This window comes from Temnothorax curvispinosus, unplaced genomic scaffold, assembly GCF_003070985.1.
Source record: "Temnothorax curvispinosus isolate PA1 unplaced genomic scaffold, ASM307098v1 QBEX01013620.1, whole genome shotgun sequence".
NCBI classification, from domain to species: Eukaryota; Metazoa; Arthropoda; class Insecta; order Hymenoptera; family Formicidae; genus Temnothorax; species Temnothorax curvispinosus.
The window spans coordinates 116,279-142,461 of NW_020223400.1; the positions used below are offsets into that span (position 1 = coordinate 116,279).

General features: G+C 35.6%; 1 protein-coding gene and 1 long non-coding RNA gene across 6 annotated transcripts in view; one reads left to right on the top strand and one right to left on the bottom strand.

The window, feature by feature from the left end:
* The window catches only part of LOC112463747 (collagen alpha-1(XVIII) chain-like), a 208,973-nt gene that overhangs the window by 116,010 nt on the left and 66,780 nt on the right, over nt 1-26,183 (bottom strand). For all 5 annotated transcript variants that reach the window (XM_025030287.1, XM_025030286.1, XM_025030285.1 and 2 more), the window contains exons 3-4: nt 25,400-25,659; nt 24,122-24,397 (exon numbers count right to left, since the gene is read on the bottom strand). In XM_025030287.1, coding sequence (XP_024886055.1) covers nt 24,122-24,397; nt 25,400-25,659 — 536 coding nt within the window. The remainder of the gene's footprint in view (nt 1-24,121; nt 24,398-25,399; nt 25,660-26,183) is intronic.
* The window catches only part of LOC112463748, a 256,241-nt gene that overhangs the window by 103,886 nt on the left and 126,172 nt on the right, over nt 1-26,183 (top strand). Inside the window, exon 3 of the long non-coding RNA XR_003041840.1 lies at nt 6,648-6,756. This is a non-coding gene — a long non-coding RNA (uncharacterized LOC112463748). The remainder of the gene's footprint in view (nt 1-6,647; nt 6,757-26,183) is intronic.

The window sequence follows — 26,183 nt, forward strand, 5'->3', positions numbered from 1 at the left end:
CGCGTTATCTCGCAAAGGCATTAAGTACGGGGAACGTACGAAGAACCAGCGAAAGAGGAGGCGGATTCCAGCGTTCCGGCGCACAAGCTATTCTTATTATCACGTATTACGGTGGAGATGAGAGCTCGGTCCGTGCGCGGGAACCCACGAAGTACGTCACTTCTCCGACGATAAAGCGGTCGAAGCAGCCGGGAAACACGGTTCTCGCTATTTCTCCTGTATCTCCGCGGTCATACACGTATAGAGGATCGTACGCGCCGCCGTAACGTTCCCTCTCTTATATTTTACGCTTATATCTTACTCAGCCTCGCTTCTCTCGAGCGAAGCGTACCAGTGGAGGTTAAACCGAAACGCGACAAGAGTATTGACATTTTATTCGCCCGAAACGATCGATCGCTATCGACACGGGAAATATATTACTGCACCAATGCCGGGATCTCTCAGAGAACTCTTACGGCTGATTCATACCGGTCGTCGCTATTACCCCGCTGGCTTTCCGCGACTTATTCGTAAGCCGTTGGAAAACCGTATCGCACTTTTCCACCCCGCGCGCGCGCCAGCCTATTGCCCCCGCCATATCGCGAGAGAATGGTGGCGGACCCGCCGCGCGCCGCTAGAAAGTAGTCACGGAGCGTAAGGATCAGACCACGAGCGAAGGGGAATTCCGCTCGGAGAATTCGAAATCGAGTTACTATCTGCTGAGATGTGTCCCGAGCGTTTCTTGAGAATCCGTCGCGGCAGTATTATCGAATCTGTCTCGCAGCAAAGAGACCTCCTATTTGCTCACCGAATTGATGTAGCCCCTCGCTAATTGTTCGCTGACTTAGCGAGAAGTAACAATCCGATTAGAATTAGAACGCGAAAGTTATTTCATCATTAACTGGCGAGTAACGAGGTATTATGGAAATTGGCGAACTCGCCTGCGAGAAGTATTTATTTAGGCTTAGCGAACTTAAAGAAGTGAAAACTTAAAATTGCGTTATACCGAGGGATGTACAAAGAACATGACGTAATCCACGTACCAATTTAAAACTTTTATTTTTAATATCATTTTCTTAAGATGCATAATGCATAATTTGTGAAAAGGAAAATAATTACGATAATAGGAAACATGAAAAAATAGTTAGCGTTACATTAAGAGTTTGAGAATACATTTCTTTACACATATAACGTTTCTATAGACAAGCAACACTTAAAAACACTCCATAAATAACACATATGTCTATAGGCGAGTAATTGCACGTCTAAGGAAACAGCGAGATGTAATTTACAGGATATATTACGATGTTTGTAGTCACGATAGCGCGCAATTAAGCAATGATGATAAATTATGTACTTAGGGGTAAACGAAGCATCCATATAAATGATGCATAATTAACTCGCCTGCACAATTGACTAACAATGTTCGTCAATTTTTTGCCGGATATTTAATTATCGTGTTTCCTGAACAATCTAAAGATACCGAGAAAATAGTATTGTCGAGAATTGGGAAGATATCGATCGTCCCATCGCATGTCCGCACTCAGATACTAAGAGCGTTAAAATCGCGAAATAATTTAATGAGCTCTGAGTCGGGGACGCGTTATAACGATTATTTACCTATGAATGCCAGCGAACGGCCAGCAAACGGTTGTATCTCGCCCTAAGTGTTCCGCGCGGCAAGTATCGATCGCTTCCGATAACTCGTTCCCACGGGGGAGAAAAGGAAGGGACGGAGATGAGAGACACGGCCATCATGAGGACCGCAGATATCCTCGAATTGTTTCACCTCGATAACGATTGATACGGCCGATAAATGCTTCGTCCATGTATTTGCCTCGAGCTACCGTGCGATGCCACACGAGCCCTCTGACACCCTCGCCAAATGGGTTTTCACCCTTCGCGACAGAGAAGAGACAACCTCGTCTTTGCTTGTCCTATTAGTAGATCCATTAGAAGATTATTTGCTCGCTAGACCATGTCTGCTCTTATTATGTCTGTATGGCATTATAACGCGCCAGATTTTCACGTCGGTATTTTTCCATCTGGATTCTCGATGGAATTTCTCATTGAAAGAATCGATAGTAAAACTTCGATTGGAATATATATGCATCAGAAGCGGCCAGATAGATAATATTATTAGATAAAATAAGCTTTTTGCTAAACAACATCTTTCTCGTCATTTACCATTTAGATAACGACAAATAATTGTGCAAGAAATACATTACCTTTCAAATCATTATTCATAAAATTGTCGGCAAGGTGCGACAATCGATTAAGATAATAATCGCGGGCTAATAAAGTTACGATTGTTCCTGTCGCGTGAAATAGTCAAGGATGAAATATCGCATTACGTGCAGCCTAAAAGCGCGAGTTTCTAGCGGGTGACGCGAGTTTCCACAGAACTTCAACTGCAGTTTGCTAACCAACAAATGACGGCGTCCCGCAAAGCTCTCGCCGTCACATCTGCGCGTGATGTGTTATTTTTTTCTCAATGCTCCAATACCAATTTCTCCCGCTGGAATTAGGAAAATTCGCGTGTAAATACACAGCACAACGGATACACGCGTCATAACCGCGTACGCCCGACGCGAGTAATGCCGTACCCGTCTATCTGTGTGATGCTCCAATTAACGTTTGCTCAATAAATCGTATCGGCGTGAAAATGAAAATAATTTCAGCGCATGCTTTGGTCAATTAGTTCCCATATATTTGTCACGTGGTGTTTTAACTGGCGATAACTTTCGCATTAAAACTACGCCGCTTGGATGATGCGATAATGATTAAAGGAGATATGGTGCGAAATGGGAAAAAATTCCCGAAGGATAGTAAATATTGCAATCTAAATTCACCGAATCGAATGTATTTTTCAGTTTTATTATATTGTTAACGTCTCTTCAAAGGGACGTGCTTATTCCCTCGCAGAGGGTCTTCTAACATCGACAAACGCGAAACTCTCGACAGGTGAATTTAGTCAAGCATGGCAGGAAATTTTTTTATCGAATTATCAATTTTTGCTCTTGCGTCAAGAGGACGATTTATTGCTTTACACTTGGGACACGCCGAGATATGAAAATCGATAATCGCCGAGAAAATAAAATTCTGCTGTCTTATGCACGGGTAAATTGAAACGCGGTATGAATTTAAAAAAGCGCACATGTTTGGAATAACATTTTGTCAAGAAATTAAATGTAACAGAGACACATGCGTTATCAAAGTATAAATTTTTAACAAAATAAAAATATTTTACGTAAGTAGATTTTAAATGGAAATAATAGTATCTGTTATCATAATTCTTTTATATTATAGTATTAAGTTCTATGATTTAAAACAGTTTATTTTGTAGGAATTTATAACTTTGTGATTTCAGTTTTTTAATCATTTTTTTAAATCGTTTATATCTATTATTCTGTGGTTCATTGTCATAAATAAAGTTATAATTTAAATCATAGATTACAGGTTATCGCATTCTGCTATTCGTTGCAAATGCGAAAGGGGTGGCAGTACTTTTCCAGCCGTTTAAGAGCATTTCTTAGGAGAACGCGACTGTTTAGATGGTCATCTTTTGATTGTCGGGATTTATACGAGCGCCCAGATCAGATAAGGCTGACTCCAATTCGCCTTGGAATCGGTAGTGCCGGCTGGGCATCTCACTCTTCGGCAAACCTAGGAAAGTCCAATTTTCCGACCATGTTCTTTTTCCAGCCTCGCCATCTTTGTCTCCCGATTCTCTCTACTTTGTTTACCTTTCGTTCTCATTTTCTCCAAATGTCCCGAATTGTTTTTGGAATACGCGTCTCGAAAATCTGCGTACTGAGAGTACATCTAGTTCAAGATAAACACTACGTATAAGCTCCTTTGCATTCGAGAGATGTACGTTGCAAAGTAAACGATACTTTTTTAAAATAAATGTTATTGTTGACTTATCACGAATAATTTGCGATGATTTTATTTCCAAATCTTGTAACGTTTGCAAACGCCATCATATTTTCTTTGTATATTTTCCATTAAGATACAAAACTTAAAATACATTTTAAGTGTTCTTTTTTTTAAGTTGATAAGATCAATATATCCAGCATGCGATTTCTCAATGTACATAGGTGATATCCAATTTGTTCAGTATTTATTCAGTCTAGTATCGAATTAGGGAAGACCTTTATCTTCAATTACAACATTAATTCTACTCTCTCTTTAAGAAATCAAAAACGCGCTGCATCTCGGATATAAATTATAAAGCAGCACGCGGATTAAAACAAACATGAACGATGAATGATGCGTAATAATGTGTCGTAATATATTACGCTGTGTAACGTGCAATAATGAAATATTCTCCCCCACGGTGCCGGGATTGTAAATGGTTTGCGATCGACGCCGCAGCTTATCGATTAGAGCGCTATAAAATGCTTTCGCTCTTTAACATTAAATTTCGCATTTACGATATTAATCCGCTATCGATGTAATCTCCATTCCCGCACCATAACTTCAGTTATTCGCCGAAAATTGCTCCCTGGAAAGATCTCACGTTACCTGCCTGCATTTAAAAATGCCCCGGAAATTGAGATCTGACGGTGTTCTAAAGATCTGAAAATATAACGTTCAGACTTCGTCATCGCTATTTTTGCGTTGAAATATTAAAATTCTATTTTCCTGTTTTTACATTGGACTTTCATATCGGACGAGCCATATATCGATATCCGTGATAAAATAGCCATCGTAAACGAAATTTAATTATTATTTACTTATCTGAATATTAATTTTGGAAAAATAACGCGTCACCACACATCGATAGATGTCCTACATTACTAATGGAAATGATGCGACCAGGAGAAAGATATTTTTTATTTTAGAACTGTGTGTTAGAACTTTTTTGTTTTTAGTATAAATAGATATAACTATTGTATAATATATTGTTTCTCAAATTACGTAAACTTAATCGAGTTTCGCTTTATTCATGAAGTAAAATTGATTTATCGCTTTTCGTATTAGGTACACATGTATTGATCGAATTTTTCAACATCGTTTAGGGCACCATCATTGTGTTAACAACAAGATAGTAATCAAAATAGAAATTCGCCGCGACCGCGCTCCCGAAGCTAGTCTAATTTATTCTCCAAAATGGTTACAGCAAGTCCGCGCGATTCCCGGCAATTAATCTCGCTCGTCGATCCCTCGATAACAAATCCCCGGAGAACAGCCCTACGCAATTTGAGCATTAAATTGGTCCAGTAAATAAATTCAAAGGCCGACCGATTCTCTCGAAAATGAAGTGACAGACGAAATGTTCAGTATCACCGGTATCGCTCGGAACGGTCGCAAAGATGAGAAATATAAGCGCTTGTATAAGTTTTTATTTTTCGTGTATCCAAGAAATGCACCGGCTAAATTTAATGGACGTCCTGTTCGCCGTTTCGGAAGTTTCGGTACGCGACGGCACCCGAGAGCGACTTTCTAATTCGATCGCTAATGTCACCTAGGAAATTTACAGCGGCAAAGTTTATCTTACCGGTTAATTCCGCCGGCTACGTTTCTTCCGCTCTGTCGATACGCTCATTTCGAGTTTCTCGCGAGATCTCCTCGCGGGTTTTAGCCTGGATTCCAGCTCGCGGATGGTAGATGCGGTTGCGCGGGGGATTCCGACCGAACTTTGCGGTTTTTCTTGCTCGCGTCGATTGCGATATTGCGAGCGTAAGTTTTCGACCGATTAGAAAAAGAACTTACCACTACATCTAATTGTAAAGTTATATATTTTTATACACGTTATATGTTAATCGATATAAGTCGTTTTATTTTCGACCCAACTGGCCAATTAAAACAAGATTGCACGACGTTTCGACCGAATTCCGGTCCTTTTCAAGTGCTTTAATTTAAGTTACACCGATCCGCATAACAAATTGCATCGTTGACGTGGTGTCCTGACAACGTCAAGACAAACGCAAAAAATTCTTATGCGTTCCAAAACAAACGGTGAAATCAAAACGTCACTAGCCATATCGAGGCACAACGTCCGAACAGTAAGACAGTCAAAGTCGAAAATTAATCGATATATGTAATCTTTGAAATTGTATAATTAGCTGAGAATGAAAATTTTGAAGAAATTACATTAATACGCAACTTGTATTTTTCGCGAATGATTTTTTTATACTAGAAAATCTTTTATCCGTTTATACTTCTTCATAAGAAAGTTCTTCAATTTGCAATACCTATATAATGATCGAGAGCGTTGTGTAAAGAAACGACCTGCGTCGAAAAAAATAAGTAATGTGACAGTTTCGAAATATCTTATTTTTAAATAGTAATTCACATCATTCATTGTTGTAAAAGTTATTGAATCGCGTAACCGCATGTTAGGCATTTAATTGAAAATACGCTCTCTCCATTACATGAATACTAAACAAACGTGCGACTGAATTTATTTTCAACGAAACGACGAGCGCGTAACGATTAATCGGTAGTAAAATGCAATTGCATTATCATGGATATCTCTTATTTTTAACATCTGATAAAAAATAGTCCAAAAGTCAGAACAATATTTTATATTAAATCTATTAGGTTCAACTTTAGAACGTTGCAATATAAGTGATGCAGTGTTAAAAGCAATTTCTATTGAGAACGATTATTTAAAATGGCATTCATATATAGATTTGTCAATATGTAATATCTTGTTTCAGGACAAGTGACAAATATATCGGCTCGGAATATGGAAGGCAAAGATTCCTCGAAAATAAATCGTCTAGAGGTGCTGAAAATGGAATATGCGGACAAGCAACGTAAATAAAGGTAAGAAAAGAATTTTTCCTTATTGGTAAGCGAATATCCAGCGAGTGCGCGACTCTGACGATAAATTGGCGACGCAAGCGTCGCGATGGCGGTCGCAAATCCACCTTTTTGGAAAATTAAACGTCTCTAAATCTCGCGCCCACACACCTCTCGCATCCCTTCGCTTCACGAAATAGCCACGTAATGTCCTGACCCCCTTGCTGTCGTACCCTCCCCTATATCGTCTATTTATTTGCTATTGGCAAGGCTTCAGTGGCATACCGCCGTGTGCAGGTGTGCGTATGGGTGAGTGAGTGGTTGCCGGCGTGTGTATCGAATAAAGAACCCATGGCGTGTACTGCGATATATCTTTCACCGGAAAGAAAGTATTCGACGAAAAAGACCAGGCGAATGGCTGAGAATCGAAAATATATTCTATCTCTTTGGGCTTTCGAGAAGTAAATTACTTTTTATCGCGCATTCTTATTCCATATTGATTTGCGTCATAAAAATATCCCGGGGTGACCGGAGGGAGTTGGGCTTATTAAGATGCAAATACAACGATGGCTTAATAATTATTTAATAATCCTCTCTCGTTTATAGGTAAAGCTATTTTTGCTGTGTTTCGGTACAACTGGATAATACGATTTATTAAATTATCGAGAGTATATCGAACAGATGAAATTTGCACTACTATAGTGGTTGAATTTACTTCGGTAACAATTAAGCATTTACAGCATTTTATCTTATACAGGTCACGATATAGAATCGCAAATGGATTAATGCCGTTGTCTTAGAACGATGCCATGTTTCACACTGACAATGAGTAGTATAAGGAGGAATGAGTCGCCCTTAGTCCATTGCTCACTTATTCATTTACGTTATTATTTATTTACATTAAACACAGAAATACGAAAAGTGTCTTGCACATTAAACGAACGAGATGACAAGCAACGTTTCCACAAAGTCATCAAAACTTTTTCCGACTTTTTATTCTCACGATGCGGATAGAAAGTATGCTTTGACTTTATAAAACCGGGTTGCGCCGTTATGAAAAGAAAAAAATCACTATAAAGCACAGCCGTTTACCTGAAAAGTGCGTCCTTTCGTCGCGTTGAAATAATTAACAAATATTGCGTAATGAGAGGAGAGGCGGACGGAACATAATGGCGAGTCTGGTTTGTATATAACGTGTTATTAAAATATTCAAACCTTTTTAAATGACAATTTAAATTTAACGTCTAATTACTTCATTTAAGACTTCATTATTAAAAACTTTAAATCTACATTTTTGAAAAATAAGGTTTATCTTTATTTTGAGAACGAAATTAATTTATTATTATTTTGTTTTGCCTACATCATACGAGAGTTGAGATTGTGATTTTAATAAATCAAGACAACAATAAATTAATAAATTATTTTATTTTATTTTTGATTAAATTAAAATTACAAAAGAAAAAGTTTTTACTTATTAAATTATATAATTTTGTTTTTCCCGAAAGGTAAAAATTTAGCACATATTAATAATATTAATTTATGTAAATATTCTTTAAAGTAAAATTTTCATTAAAATTAATTAAAAATATAAAACCTATTCTATATGAATTTAATTATTTTTTAAATTACTTTAAATTAATTAATTTAATTATTATAATCTTTTATTCATCCATCATATCTACTTGTAAATTGAGGTATATATATTTTCGTTGCAAAAACTGTTTATACATATAAATTATATCATATTTAATTAATTATATTTTAATTAGAGTTGATATTGAAATTATTTGTATTTTTGTATTATTTATATCATTTTCGTATCAGGATTTGCAATTTAATTAATCTCTAGAATACGCTATTAAGATACTGTACGGAGATAATGACAAAGTATATATATTTAGATATTTTTTTCTATATACGAACATACGAAGTCTTCTATAACTACTAGAGAAAATTGCCTTCAAATTGTACACAATGCATTATAATTATTTATTGCTTAGTCTTGCAGAAGAAACTAATAATAAGAGGAAGAAAAGCAAAATCAATATCATAATACAATTAATTTATTACGAAACCTTAAAAAATCGTTAAAAGAGAACGAAGCCGTTACATAGAAAAAATAATACGTACATTTTTGTGTTTTATATACTTTTCATAATTGTCTTGAATACTGAAAGTAATAACGAACGAAATGGAAAGAAATTGAAGTATTTTAACTTTAATCCAAGTTGTATTTTGCTCCGTTTCTTTTCAATTAAAAAGTGCAAGATCTACAATTTTGTATACAATAGAAATGTTGCAGTAATTAATTGACCTTTTGGTTTTAATCAAAGTTTTGCTTTGTATTTGCTGTAAATTCTTTTAACAAAGAAAAATTCATATTGATATAAATGATGAAATGTTACAAATACAAAGAGATACATTTGCGATTGATAAAGAAGTTAAATTTTACTTTGGATTAAATGAATTATTGTTGCAATCGTTTCTGTAGTTTTTTTTATATATAGTATAGCCTAAAGTTTTTATAGTTGTTTTTCCTGCGACATGTATTCGGCAAGATGCTTGAATAAAAATTATTCCTTTCAACCACTTGGCTCATCAATTTGATGTCTTCGCCATTTCTATGAATTCATAGTACTATAGCAGTTTCTTTCATTGTTTTTTAAGCGGCCGCAAACTATTTGTCAAACAAGCTCGAGCAACAACAGAGGCGCACGAGCGTACCAGCCGTCGAAATGTCAAAATGCCAAAATGTCAAAACAGCAATCAATTGTGAGTCGCGGATTTTTATTTTCCGGAATTTTTGCTTCGCGAATGTCATGAAAACAACGCCCGCGTTTATTAATTTTGCCGATGGCATTGTTTAAATGCGGGATATACGTACGTGTAGACAGTTTTTGCAATTGTGTGCAACGTGTCTACAATAAGCATCCGCGGTAGGGAAATGCTTTCGAAAAACAATTACTGTATTTTTAAAGACGCGTATTAGTAACTGGAACTCATTAGAGCTTGTGAAGAAATCAAAATATATAAATGACACGAAAGGAATAATAAAATTTGTCGCATACACATTTGCACTCAGGTTTTTTTTTCTATTATAGAAATATAGATTTTGCTAATTATCTCATCCGAATATTTCCAATTAATTAATACATTAATATCAGAAAAAGAGATATTTAATTTTATCTTCTATATTTATTACATAATCACGGACTAGAATGTATAATTAAAAATCTTTGAAAATTTTATAATTTTTATAGGCTGTAATTGTTTTCCTCTTAACTAATTTCCGCAGATAAAAAGTAAATTACAATGTAAAAATTCCCAGCGGTGAAATTTTCCGTTGCGACCCCAAAAGGTCCACCGGAACTCATGTTATTTCTTGAAAATTCTATGCCATGTGCTACACATAACGTATATATTGTACACGAAAGTGACGAAATATTTCATAGCGTTATTTTGCTTGGTAAATTGCGCGTTACATGACACTTATCTCAATATGCGTATATGTGTGCGATCAGTGCGATCACATACTGCAGGTATGGCGGGATATAAATATAGTATGCGAAAAAAATAAGAAATTCAATCCACGATGTAACAACTTCCCCATTCCATAATTCCCAATCACACCAAATTATTAATCGGCATTATTAATTACAAAGTACAGCTCTGCTGTACAATCAGCGAAACGTTTGCGTAAATTAACGATATTTATTTAACAATCCTGCATAACTGATTTCTGCTGCTAAGTGAATTTAGCAGTAATTACTACAGCTATAATTAGCAGCAACATCAATTATACATTGTTTCTTTTTCCATTCAAAAGTGCAGAAATTATATACTGAATAATTCCACAGATACATGAAAATGAGAAATACAACAGTTATTAATTATTTCCTTAACATAGCAAGAGCTTTGCTTTGCATCTTCGTGAAATTCTTCAACAAAGAAAATCTCATTTCGATTTAAGCGATAGATTACGATAAAATGTAAGACTTGTTATGAGAGGGCGAATGCGCAGAATTTTACTCGTGAAATTTTGGAATGGTGGAAATCTCCAATGTGATGTACGTTATCGAAAAGGCAACTTTGCAAAAGAGGTATACAAAAAGGCATATTCACGACTTTCGGCTAGCACGTTTCAATAATAACTTCGCCGGATGTGGCATGGCAATTTGCTTATATAGGTTTAAACATTTATTATCCAATAAACCAGAGTTGCGCGAAACGAGGAAGGGTCAAATACCGAAATAGAAAATTGTGAAAGAGCAACAGCAGAAGATCGAAAAATCGATACAGAGCCTATATAGGTAAAAGTTTAAATATACGAAAGGATATTGAAACTTCCATAGAAAACTTGGCTTATAAAATTTTTTATGAAACAAGAACATGAAGAGAGTACGCTTGTATTATATTAATTTCAAGTAAACTTTAAATTGTATTTTTAATTTTTTTATCCCTTTAATGTTCTCAATAATTATTATATCTCTATCGGCAAAAAAGATTTCTTTCAGAAATACCAAAGGCATTTTAATACATATAGACATGAAATATGGAAAATAAAATACAAATAAAATTATATACAATAAATTTTTTTTTATTTTTTAAATGTATAACATAAATTTTAATTATCTGAATATTATGAGTTATATAAAGAGTTTATTTTAATTTAATGTCAGAAAGTCTAATTTATTATTTTTATTGCATGTTATAAACGGACAATTTTCGCGTCAGCAAAGTAAAGTAACACGTGCATGTAGTCATTACAATGAATTAATTTTACTGGTGGCAGCTAATTGCCACCAGTTGTTTTTCGGCGGCAAACAACTGATAGACAATTTACATTGCGTTGTTTCGCACAGGCGGAGGCATGCAATAGCAGCGTAAACAGGGAATCGAAAACAAAGTGAATCTCGCGAAATGGACGGGGAGGAACGAAAAAAGGATAGCCGGGAAGAATTTGCTTATGCTAATTCGACATACGCCGATTGCATTTTAATTAGTCAATGATTGCGCAGCGCCGCGCCGCGACGCGAGGGTTTACCAATTGCAAATTTTGCATTTTCGGCATCTCCTCTTGATTACTCGCAAATTTGCGGCCGACGCGGATTGACAAGATAATGTTTTAGTTAGCTAGTGACGATAATCGCGAATACAAATGCGATGTTGCAATGCATATTAATCCGCAATTCGCTGCCAGCAGCGAAATAATTTTACACACTTTGTGAATTTTCGGGTATTCATTGGTCCATTGAATGTCATCGTAAGCGTTTTCGAAATACGTTTTTACGTTATATATATAGATAATGGCAACATAGACGACTAAATTATTGCGCGTCAAATATTTTGGTAGTTATATAAGGGCATTCCGAAGTACACCGAAAATTAACTGACGACAATGATGTTTAATAAAATAATATTTGATAAAACGTAATAACAATTTGAATAAACGGTAATAATATTTGATAAAACATCATTTTCATAAAATATGTGTTATTCCTTATATTTATGGAAGTAAATAGGTAATGTTGGTCTCATTAGCGAAATTACCTCTTTGATATCTAGTAAATGAAATCAATATGCGCGCGATAAGTAAAACATATATATAGAAAGCATTTATAATAACTTTCTAACGAATGAAGTACACTGAAAAAAAAATACTTAGATCCAAGAAAATATTTTTTCACATAGTACCAATGGCTTATTTACTTAATATAATCACATATTTATTTAGAATTAGATATCTTTACTTAAATTAAGTAAAAATAATATACATAAATTAAGTGAAAATAATAATTTATTATAATTAAGTAAAAATATCTAATTCTAAATAAATATGTGATTATATTAAGTAAATAAGCCATTGGTACTATGTAAAAAAATATTTTCTTGGATCTAAGTATTTTTTTTTTCAGTGTATGTAGTTAATTGGAAAAGAGCGTAATGTACGCTAATAACTACATTTTGATATTTCATGTTTTACGTTTTCATCCATTTCCGTTATCATGTTTGATTACTTTGCTATCATTTGGTTAAAATCAAAACTAACAAAGCGATTTTGATGATTAATTAGGATAACCGCAAACAAGCGTAAAATCACCTCGCTGTATCAATTGTTATGAAAACAACGCAATTACAGTTACTATGAAACATAATCAGCAGTGAGTTAAAATTCGCTTTTAACTAGAAATTATTTATCTAACGCTGTATATATCTATAAAATACAGATAATATAAAAGCATGAAATAAAATTAATCTCTGGTTTCGATTATATATACAATAAAATTTTTTTTTACAGTTGAACAGTTTTAATACGCTTTTGATACGGAATTCAATTGTAATTTAATCGTTTTAGATATAATGTTTATTGAAACTTGATATTTTATTAGTAAATTACATATTTTTTTACAAAACAATCCGAGACGCTAGCAGTATACCACATTCTTCTTAAAAAATTTAGATTTAGAGGATAAATTCTAAAACATTCTTATTACAATTTAAAATAAAACTGATCTTATTTAAAATAAAACTGATCTATAATATCTTTTAACACGAAATGAAAAAAGTGTTAAAGATAAAGAAGCGATTAAATGTTCAGTTTTCTACACGGAAAAAAAATGAAGTTGCTTCAATTAAACGTCGATGTCACAGGCTGCCACAAGCATATAATAGTTAATTCAACGATTGGATATTATTGGATATTATTGGACCAAATATTTAAATTAAAACAATAATATATCTGATGTTTTTTGTTCATTAATATTGATGTGTTGTACCAATAAATTTTATCTCAATAACACTGATGCTGTTGATACAACATTTTTTTTCCATGTATTAAACAATTTATTATAGTTACAATTTACTTTTATATGTTATAAATCACTATATGTAATATTCAATTACATACATTTATGACATTATATAATAATTTTATAAAACAACGACTAATTGCAATGGTAAATCAATCGCAAGGGAAAATTAAAAGTACATTTTAGCGGCGAATATATATATAATAAATTACAAGTCTTGACGATGAAAAATAGAGGTGCATCTCATGGGATAGCTCGTCGAGAGTTCAGGATTAATTTTCACTTCATTCCCGTAAATGCCGCTGAATGCTATGCATTTAGTCGGATGCACGTTCAAGCCCGCCGAAAGACAGCCTGCAAATTGCGTTCACGCGATACTTCGCCTCTTGTCTGTCTGCGCGATCGAGAATCTTTTCACTTCGAGAGCGACCGGTTTAATTAACTCGCGGCGAATCCTTGCTCCGCGCAGGTGGAGAAAACTCTTTCCTGGACGCACGCCGTTAAATTCCTAAACAGCCGGCTAATTACTTTCCCATCGTTTCCGGCTTACCGCGCGCTTTTAAGATTTTCCGGAACGCAACGCGGAAAGTACGAGAAAGGAAAGTTTCTTGTTTGCGTCCGTGCTCGAAGGTCAACGTTGCTACGATGGAAATCTATCCGCCACCTTTGTGTGCCCTGGATTTATTCGCATAATCGCGAGCCAAGTTTTTCGATGAACTTCGCCAGCGTATAATGAAGTTCAATCGTTTCGCGGGATGCGATGGGATATTGACGAACTTTTATGAATCCGCCGCGTCCAACTCGCGAAATTTATCGTCGATTCTCGTCGCGGCATAAGTTATCGCCGGAACTAGAACTAATTTCCTAGGCAATGCAGGACTTAAGCCATTTATTTTTCAAGCGGCAAAAGAGCCATATAAAATTTGGCAGCAACCAAGTAAAACGAAGATCATAAATCATTAGAGAGATTTAATATTCTCTTCTCCTGTGTGATTTTTAATCTTTTTCTCAATGTGTCACCTAAATAAGTATACAGCAGTTTCTATCCAGTTTAAGAAATTGAAAGGCACATATCTTTTTTAGGTACCTTACATATTGTTATTCTAAACATCGAAATTCAATAATTAAATCACGCATTTTTATATTATTTCGAAGTTCAAACATGCGTCAAAAGATCAATTTCTGATTAATACAGTAGTTTATTTATTTGTATTGAAATAATATCTCGTTTAAATATGCACCATTTAAAAACAGAGATATTTCAACATGGCACAGTTGTGAATATTCAATTATTCTTAAAATCTGATAACGTGCGTATCGATTCTGACATTAGATAACTAACGCAAATAGATATAACGCGCTTATTTTAACGAAATTTCAAAATTCTCGCTTACGTCATGTCCGAAATAAACCATTCATTTAACGCGTTAAACCAACAGAATAATCGAATGATCAAATTATCACGATGTTATTAATTTTGCACCCATCACCTCATTTAATAACACGCTGAACAGATGTAAATTATCTAAATTATCGTCAGGGCTCGACGAATGCTTCGTCTACTTGCGATAAATGTGTACGCAATCAAATAATACTAGACAAAGAATTTTTTATATGCCGACAATAAAGTATTATTTATACCAAATATCTACATATTACATATATTACTATTATATATAAAATATTATACATAATAATATTCATTATGTCGCTTATACCATTAAAAGAAGCTTTTCTTGTCTTGCAGAATTTTTGTTGCGCAACGATGGAAGTTTTATACAATTTACTGAAGCTTAATTAGCACAATGCTAATCTTAAACATCAACTCTTAATTTTACTGCTTCAACGACATGTTGAACGAGCCAAAGTAAGCTTACAATAATACGGTGTCGTTAATTCTAAACTCTTTGCTTTTAAATGTAATTCCACCAATAGCTTCATATATCGCCTTCTAATCGCAAACTGGTCCCCAACATCGCACGTGCGCGAGATGATTTAAATAAAAAAGAAGAGCGGGAAGTTTCCCCAGTTAGGTGCTCGAACAGCTCTCATCATTGCTGTCGCGGTCCGAGATAAGAGAGCACTGATCGAGGGGATGAGCGTAATTTATTCGGAATCGATAATCAATTTACTGTCCGTCGCGCGCGCGGAACAACATCGGTCGCGCCGTGTTACGTGAGGGAGAAAAGCGACGGGACAAGAGGTCGAAGATAGAAAACGGGATGTGTGTAGTGCGAGGGAAATGGGGCCGAGAGTGGCCGCGGTTATGGCAAGAAAATAATCCACGTCCATCAGTATTTAAATGAGTTCTGCCGAAGTGAAAACGAACCCACCCTATTGGGCTTCGCGCGGCTCTGCATCTTGTTCATTCCGCGTCCATTCGCGGTCATAATCCACCAAATTGGAGGTAAGAGAGAAAGGGAGAGACACCACTGGCTTGCGGTTTATATAGGAATCACTAATGAGGTGTATAGTATCGTGTTATAATTTTCGACCGTTTCTATTTGCGCTACCATCTTCAATGGTAGTACGTGATTTCTCTTTGTTTTACCCGCGATTTATTGGCGAATAAAACCAAAGTCACGGTACGGATTTTCCGTATAATAAACCCGAACGTGATAAATTTACATTATTTAAAAAACAGGCAAATTTTGTTCAAGCCGAAAGAATTTAATAAACTTGATAATGCAAAAAATAACAATAAGTCAAATCAGGAAGAATATTTCCGTCAAATATATTTATGATTTTCGTTTAGCATAATCTTTGGTCTTTATTAACCAGCTCTAATTAATTATCCCCTTTAGTCATGACTTCAAGCTGTGATGGATTATACGCAAGGAAAGAAAATTTCAGTACATAGTCAACGCTAACTGACGTGTTGATGCTGCAAAGCTTAGACTTTAAGCTCTAACGTTTTCATTATTACAGATTTATTAATTTCGAAATAAATACTAATCCGTTGATCAAACTTACGGAATGACATTGTGAAAAATTATTCGAGAAATTTAAAGCGCGTAAGAGATTATTTTAGTCATTTTTGCTAAGGACACGTGCTCTCTTTTCTTCGCCTCCTCCCCCGTGAGGTATTTTGTGAGCCGACGAAGATGAAGATCGGCGGAAGAAAGACAGGTCGTAACCGTCTTGTGCTTTTATCTCTAAGCGAAATGAAGGTGATGGGTGATGTTGCATCGCGCGTTGCGGCGCGGCTTATGAAAACGCAGGATGCGCATCCTCGCTCTCATCGCTCGTTTTGTTTGCCGGTAACGCGTGATATTAAAACGTGGCGTAAACCGACGCGATCGTCGGGTAACTTCGCGAATATATTACGGGCCTCTGAGATTTTCGGATCTTTTGAAAAATGACTTACACCAAATTCAATGTGCGAACATGCTAATGTCTTCGCTAACATTTTCAAGTTACTATCATAATTGATTATTGTGTGAATAAGATTGTTAGAAGATATACGTTAAAACGATTAAAAAAAATAGATCAGCTCTTACTTAAACAATATTAGATGGATTTTTTCACTGTTTTTTTTAATGTTAATAATGATATTAAAATTGTCACAAATATATACTAATTTTTATGATGCTTGCTAGAAAATATTGTAGAAATGATTCCGGAACAATAATAACATTATTTCGCATAAAACATCAAGTCAGTTAAATAAATAGCTAATCTTAGGCAACAAAGCATTATATTCTCGACATTTGTTAGGAATACTACGTATTCATCCGAATAAAGATCTCCCCGGTAACTGAGACTTTATTTCCCTCCCCTGTATCTTACGATTTACGATTCATTAAACTGCTAGATAAACATCAGAGTGAATCTCTAAAGCGTCTCATTAGACAACCCGGCCTGTAATCTGAGGAAATATAAGGTAGATTCAACGAAACTCGGTCAGCACCCTTCATCACCAACAAAAGGAATGATTTCACCGTTTTGTTAATCCCCTGATTAAACTCGTTAATTTTTACCGCTATATTGTAAGTATGTAATTATCCTCGTGATTATACAATAATGAAGGTATATGGAGTTGCTACGTCGGGCCCGGCTGTTCCTAAATGGCTAATTTCTTCTAATGAAGTAACCTTCGCGCACCGACGCCAAGCTCGTAATGGCCCTCGTTGCGAGAACGCAAGTGGCACGAGTGAAAAAAAGAAGCCGCAAGACTGGTCGCATAGTTAAAATTTTATGATCGCGCGTATCGTATTTACGACCGGCTAGACCAAAAGGTACGTAAACCATCGTTAAAAATATCATCTTGTGTGGCGCCGCTTTAATTAATGTCGGCCAAATATAAGTCGCGCCCCCGAGGTTAATTAGAACTACCTATATATAGTGTTTTTTTTTCACGACGATGTCCAAATAGATTTATCTCAAAGATTATCACCAAATAGATTTGATGTCGTTGATGCCTTGTTGTCTCGAAGGTTAATTTCGCTAAAACAATTAGGTACTGTGAGAGAGAAACATGCGTTATATCACGTTCGACCAAATTATTTCTCATTAAAACGGAGATCAGATAAGCAATTAAAATTGATTAATTTATTACCTTTTGCAATTCTAAAATGTTTAAAACGGTATGATGTTGCGATATAGTGATACAGATCATTCTAAGAATTCTTGCATTCGCATCAGTCTATTTGAAAATCTTAATAATCTTTCATATAAGTAACCCTTTATGTATTTAAATTGATACGGACAAGATTAGCGTTTATACTTCCTGTTCCTTACGAATTGCTCACAATTTCAATAGGACTTTCCGCGTTGAACGATGAGATTCAGTTATCAGTAAGCACAGGAAATCTCCCGCTGACATTTTCCGCGTACCATTAATTTCTTAGAAACGATCGCTCCCTTTCACAGCTAGGGCACACGTTCTGTATCAAAGCTCGTTGAGGAAAACGAGGCCGGTCGACCGTAGCTTTTATCCAAATGGTATAACAAGCCCCTGCTCTATTCCAGAGCTCTATATTCCATGTTCTCGGGAGTTGCTTATGCTGGCGCATGGTGCACGTGCACTTCGTCCTCGTTACGTCTTCATCGCCCTCCCCGCATCCTTCTCCACGGGGATGGGTAACGGTACGGACGTTTTACCCCGACGGAAGATCCTCGGGGCATTCTTATCGCGGAATTCGCCTCCCGCGAAGCAACGTACTAATTTTTCTCCGCCCCATCGCTGCCGCGCGTTGCTCTGTTCGTAACGCTGCTGCTGTTTGTAATAATACGGCAGAATTAAAGGGGCCGCGCGGGGTTAATGGCCCCTTTTTCGTCGCGCCATTAAACGCGCACGAACGTCGGAATCCTTTTCTTTCTTTATTTCGACGAGTTTTTCCACGTCGGGGCCGCCCACGTCTCCTCTTCTAACCGATATATCTTATCTCGTAATTGAAATCCTGTAATTTTTGTGTACAGCAGTCGGACGCGGCGACATTGTCACGAGATTTGTTTCTTTTTCACGATTCTCAGACATCTCACAGAGAGAGCGACGAAAATTCTATGCAAATTTGAGCATCACGTGGAAGTTAGTTTCCCGGTGTTAACATAATATAAAGCCGACACATATTTCTAAGGTAAAGAGTGTGTATATGTTGCCACCGTGGCTACGAAACAAAATGTAGTTCCGTGAGTAGGTATTTCGGAAAAAGAATACAAAAAAGAATACATTTGGTTAAAAAACTCTATTTTTCTTTACCTATTATTTGATGAACTACCCTTTAAGAGAAATTATTATCGATCTATGGTATCTTATGATTCACGGTTTTATTTGAGATTGTTTTTTATTTTAAATTAACGTATAAAATTAAGTCAGTTGAAAGTTAAAATATTTACTTTTACAATCATAAATGTAACGTTAGTGAAGCTGCATCTTCACAATTACATTTCACAAAAATAGTACGGGTTTCATCAATTACATATAAATTTTCGCTATTGATTTTTCATTTATCTTTGAAGAGCTTTATTATATAAATTTTGTATAAGATATTGGAATATCATTGGTAGGATCGCGCGCTGTTAGACTTTTCAAATACTTGCGGCACGAATATGCAGTTGCGTACATACCGGATCTTAATTACGGATTTTGGGGCATGCCGCGCATATTGCGGACGCCAATGTGGAGATGAACCGTGCGCGCAGCAAAATTACCCAAAACATTCGGAATAACTGCGGTTCTGCGGAAGTCAATCACTTCCGCTGGCGGAAGTAACGATCGGTAATTCGTCCACGGGTCTGCTCGCCTGAATACCCTCGCACGCCAAAAAAGATTGAACGTTCCATTTCAATCGCTTCCGAAAAAGAAAGCAAAAGATTCGTATGGAATAAGAAGATAAAATATAATACCACGAAATAAAATAATCTGTATCGATTTTAAACGCGAAATTCGATGCATTATTTATCAACATTGCATTATTGTGTCTTGAATCCTAATGGAAACACTGCTAAAATAAATTAGTAAAATTTTAAAATATTGCAAGATATACTTGGCCAGAGAAACCAGACCAATTGCGTTATTACATTTCTGTTTTATTAAGCTTACAAAATGTATTGTATTGCTTTGTTTGCCAGCTATTTACTTTGTCTCACTGAAGTATTATTTTTATAGCTCGCGATGTTTCCTTTCGCATTTACAATAACAATTTTAATGCGTATTTTATTGCTGAGATGTGACAACTGAAGCTGGGCAAATATGACTCGCGACAGGTGCTTTGCAAAAAGAAATTTAATTATTCCAAACAGACAGTAGTCCATTATAAATAGTCCTTCATAAAATGAAGTGTTTAGTAGATTATTTATTTAAGCTATACAGAAAAATCAATTTTTTCACGTAAGAGAACCGTTAGTCTGCAAAGCAGAATTCGATTGAGTCAAAAATAATATTTTTTATCAGTATCAAAATGTAGAATGTTATGAGAGAAATTCTGCATGATATTATCGTCTGATGATTACTCAACGTCACAAATTCCACAGAAATAATTTTGCAACCCAAATGTGCTTTGTAAAATATTTCCTATTTATAATAGAATTTATAACAGATGCTTGTATATGTATAAATTAAATTTTTCCATACAAATATGTAAAATCTATTTACATGACGGTGACATGTTCTGTGAAAAATAAGTACGTGAGCGATTTTCGTCTTGGAAAAAGTGTGTCAGGTATAAGAGGTAGAAATTTTCAAACGATAATACCGTTGCCGGTTATTTTTTAAAAAATGACGCTGTTTGACGAACCATTGCGATCTTAGGCGCACGTGCTTGTGCACGTAGTCGTCACGTTAACCCGTTGCTCTTCCACCGTATAAAGTACGGATGTCACGTTGTCTCCGGAGAAAACAGTTGCTCGTATCCCCGCGTTCTCCTTGCGGAATTACCACCTTGCAAAACACTCTCGTCGCCGTCGTCGACGACGATGGCGGCGTCGCGCCACAATTTATAGAGATTAGCCCGCGCGGAGCGAGAAGTTGCGAATCGTGCCGATCGAAACGGCTGCGCGAAACTTTTCCGTCGTATTGTTATCCCGGGAAGACGCGAAAAAGTCCGGCGCGGGAAACAGCGTTGCGAGACCGAAACGCCAGTGGATGCACGATAAGAATGTCTCCGGGGTGCGATGCAAGCCCATCCCGACGTCTTCGTTGCAAGAAAAGCTGAACAGATCGTGAAAATCGCGCGAACATTCTTCCACTTCGCATATTTTTATATTCGTATACGTCTTTTCTTGTGATGCTTGAAGACGTTTTGATGATTTTTTTTTGTCAGTACAGTCAATAAGTAAGAAAGCAATTGCAAACTAAAGAAAACTATGAAGTACAATGTAAACTTTTTTGATATAATTAATCTACAAGTAACGGCGAATATTACATTTTCATTTATTTCTTCTGGTTTTTGCATTTTTTTCATGATGCATCAGCAAACTTTTGGGGAATAAAAACTGCATTAAATATTTTGTATAGGTATAGCACGTATTCCAAGAACATTAGACACTAACAAGATGATAAAATGTGACCCAATTACATCCATGTACATAAAAAATTGCATTTACATGTACGCATTCACAGCTTTTAATTGTTTACAATTAAGAATGCGAGAGAGAGAGAGAGAGAGAGAGAGAGAGAGAGAGAGAGAGAGAGAGAAATTTGAATTATACTTTTACGATATAATCATCCATTTTCAAAACTTTCTGACGTTATACCACCACCGTCAATTATTTATCACTATTCAGACTACTTGTCAGCTATTCTGACTGACGTAGATAATTTAAAAAGTGGATCAAATTTGAAGACAATTTCATTATCTTCTTGGTTATTGAAAATTGATGTGTTATGAAGTTCTTCAATAGTTTGAAGAAATATGAAATATGAAATAATATTCTGTGATTTCTTTTCTTGAATCGGCTAATTGATGAAAAAACGAAAAGTTTCTCGCGTTGTGCTAAGATGACCGATAATTATCGACTTTGAAAGGTAAGCATCTTTAATAGTACTTACAAAATTAATAAGCCGCTCATAAAGTTCGAAATGACATCTTTGCGTTTATCCGCATAAAAGTACGTTGAAACTGTATGAGTCTAATACGCACAGATCTCGTTTCATAATTTAGTATTAACTAAAAACCCATACAAGAAATCCACAAATATTATTCGCACGATTTTAGTTTATTAATATTACATCGCGCAAATTAATTGTAGCAAGAGAAATTGTCGTCGCAAGATAAAACGACATTATATAACCGATTCGAAATATAGCAATACGTCTGCCTATTGTCGAGGATAACTAATTAACGAAGGATCGAATAAATCAATGCACTGCGTGCATCGATTTGCGCAACACGTGGTCTCTGTGTAGTTGATCATATTGCGTCAGGATGAGAACTAATTATCCTCTTCCATATCAACGATATGTAATCACGCTGTCCTCGCTGTTAATACGATATGGAGATACTAAAGGACTGGGATGACACTGAAATACTATTCTCACGCTCAGACAGAAAGATATTAATTATTTCAAACAAAATTCTACATAAAACATTATATTGCCTTGAAGAATGCTTCTATAATTAATATTCAGATGCATTGATATTCGTATTAACGCGTGACTCTACAGCTGAAATTTATTTGAATCGGACTGATTATTTCGGAATTTATTGTATTATTATTTATATGCCCATTATTACCTTTTAATTTAACATATTTATTTATTATATAGATATAAATATATTAATGTTTTATATTATTACTATTACTGTAATATATATAATGATAATAACATATTATGGAGCAAATAGTTTGGTTGGTAATAGATCGCCTATATATCAAACGGAAGATCTAGGTTTGATTCCCGATATTCTGTCATTTTGCATACAGTAGACAAATATTATTTCATTTATGTGGTAAGTTATCAAAACATGAAGTCCTGGTTGTGTGGAAATGTCAATATATTTTGTGTGGAAAGAAAAAATAATGATAAAAAGGCAATGTGTAATATGAAGCATGCTATTTTGATTTATATCATCTGATCACAAATTGCTGTTCTCAAACTTGACGTATGGGCTAGTGACGGAAATCTTTCGATTTTTATTGTGTGCGATGTTTCGCGAGTCACTTGAGCGTTCTTTGAGAGAGCAATAGTAGAAACCGAGACAACAGATCTGTAACGTCAATATATAGGATTTCGATGAGGTATTTCGTATCTATTCCACTTCTTCTAGAACCTACTGCCCGTTATCCGATGGCACTTCCCACGTTCGTACCATCCTCTCTTTTAGTTCGCTCTCCTTTAGTTTGCTCTCCTTTTTACTTATTTTATCAGGATACTGGATACGGTATTAAATTCTTAAACTTTAAAGGATGGACCGGCACGGATTTACTTCTACGATTCGCTGCTCTTAATCCCACGGCCGTCCGTTTTATTTTGAAGTTTATGACTGGCCCTCTTAATGCGACGAAACTCGTGAAACATTAACGTATTAAATATATAAAGAAAAATTCGATGCGAATTTCCGAACGAATCATCCTCGTCTCGATATAAGGTAAAGCTTGGTAGAGCGAAAAAAAACACGTGAATTATATTCACTCAAAATGCATAAAATTGATCTATGAATAAACTCAGGATCACCGGAATACGAAAAGGAATTCAATAAATTCGAATGTGTCTTCCGGTACGTTTTTAATAAATTCATGTTCATATTCCGAGCGGACGAACAAGATTAATTTGCTGACGTATCCAAAACGAGACGAAAATGATATAATTCAGGAAACATATGTGGCTGAACGAAACGAAACTATCTTACGCTGTCGTTCGTACCGCGAGCGTTTCGCGAATTCGCGTGAGCTGCTTGTTTTGTGTCAATCGAGTCGCCGAAAAAGGACCACATCTCGATCCACGCAAGCCTGTTTATCCACGTTACTTCGTTACGCGTACTCAACTGCAGAGCGGAACAATGTCGATTTTCATGAAAAACATCTCCCCGTGCCAACAAGCGCCACTTGTTTCGTTTCGTTGCGTCACGCACGAACGCTCGCGGCGTCCATTTTTTTGTGCAAAAAAAAACAATGCGAAGGGCGTGCACGGTACTCACGTCGTATCGTTCCTGGATGTGCGGTCCAGCTTGCGCGATGTACAGCGTGCTGGCGGTATCGAATACTAATTCCTGGGGGATCCTGGTAACCCTTTGCCGAGCCATTTCGTGGCAATTGAGGTAGAAGGTGATGTCGCTCGTGGAAACCTTAATGACGATCTTCGACCATTTCTTCGTAAGCTTTGGCACGGTAAATTTCGCCACCTCCTCCGAATGCGAATGCTCGTCGGAATTCGTGTAGACCAGCGAGATATTTTGGTTTGAGTCAGGTCCATCCTTCAAATATGATCGAGAAAATATTAAACTCATGGATCTATATTCTGGCACTTTGCATTTTAATCGTAATTGCTCAAATATAAACCCTTAGGTGAGTTTAACATAAAATTATAAAAAATTAATTATTGATAAAACTAAATATGTATTTTCCATATAATATTGTGCATAACATTAATAAAGGATGCAAAAAGTGAAATTACAATCTCGTGAAGCTAATTTTAAAAAAAATTATAAAAAGGAATCTTCAAAAATTGTTTATTTCAGCGTAACAATGTTCTCACAATTTTATGTATCGGGTAATAATAATATTTGAAAGTATTTTTAGATCTTTATCGAAATTTAGATACGTTTAAAATATTCCAGATTGTTTATTGTTCAAAACACGTACACGTGTAATAATATCGAGAAAATCGGAAAATAAGGAATAATGTTTGTTAAAAGTCATTATTAAATATTATGATACATTTATTTCTCTTCTTTTTATTTTTCGAACATTCTAAATTAATCAGTTTTACATAAAAGGAAAATGTTATTTTGGAAAGTAAAAATAAAAGGGAGGAAGAGAGAGAGGGTTATTACAGAAAAATGATAAATTTATATTGCCAACTTATTTCATTTGGATGATATTTATCTATTCATGGAACGTGCAGTGTCATAAGAATATCACGTAGCTACTTTGATAAAGCACGTTTAAAGAGCTAGTAATCACCCAGCTGTTAAAGCGGATTCCTTCATGATTTAATATGACGTCATATTTCACGCTCGTCCTCTCATTTCCGCAAGACATTTGCTCTTCAATCTTATACGCTATTATTTTCTCTGGCGTCACGCCTCGCTGATTTAGCAGATAACCCGCCCATAATCAATAATATCGTAACATTTTCGATAGAGATCTCGGAAACTCGCAAAATAATTTGTCGTTGCGTTTTTGCCATCTACCGCAGTTGCAGGCAAAGTTAGATATTCAAAGGACTGCTCTAAGATATATTACGCGTAGCTTACCGAAATTCTAATGCCCAATTGGACAACGGTTTCGAAGGGATTAAGAACGGCGAAGAGGTAATAACTCGTTTTAAAGGAGGTCGGCTTGAATGTGGCCACCAGGGTGAACTCGGCTGGCAACTTTTCCGGGAGGTACAGTCTGTAGGGTTGCTTCACTTCGGATCCGGGTTGAAAGCCAAACGCCGGGAATCCGTCCACGCCCTCGTAAAAATTATTATCGTCCGTCATCGACGATACTGCTGCCAACATCAAATCGTATTCTGAAAACATAAATGTCAATAGTTTCTATTAAATTGCGTTTAATCGTGGCCGAAATTTGCGCGGCCGTTAAATGCTGACAGTTAGAACAACTAATTAACCTAACGATATTAAATTATCATAATGATATTAAATTGAAATACTGCATAGATTGATAGGTAATCAAGGTTATTATTTGGCAGCAAATTTTGAATAAATTAATGCACGTAAATTAATGTTAGAATTATTGGCGTCATTTGGTCCGTGAAGTAAATCAATATATCGAAATGTATTTATTAAGAAAAAGATTTTTTTTAAGGCTAATATAGATGGTGCATTATAATAAAAAAAAAACAACTCTTCTGGATAAACATTTGTCTCTCTATATTTTTTAAATGATAGATTATAGGACTTTCTGGACGTCATATCATGAATCTTTTCATACGCTGAAAATCGTAAATAGATTCCAGTATAAGATTCTAAAGTAATTATTTATAAGAGATGTACCGAGAGATGTACAGTTAACTATTTCTGTTAAACAATTTTA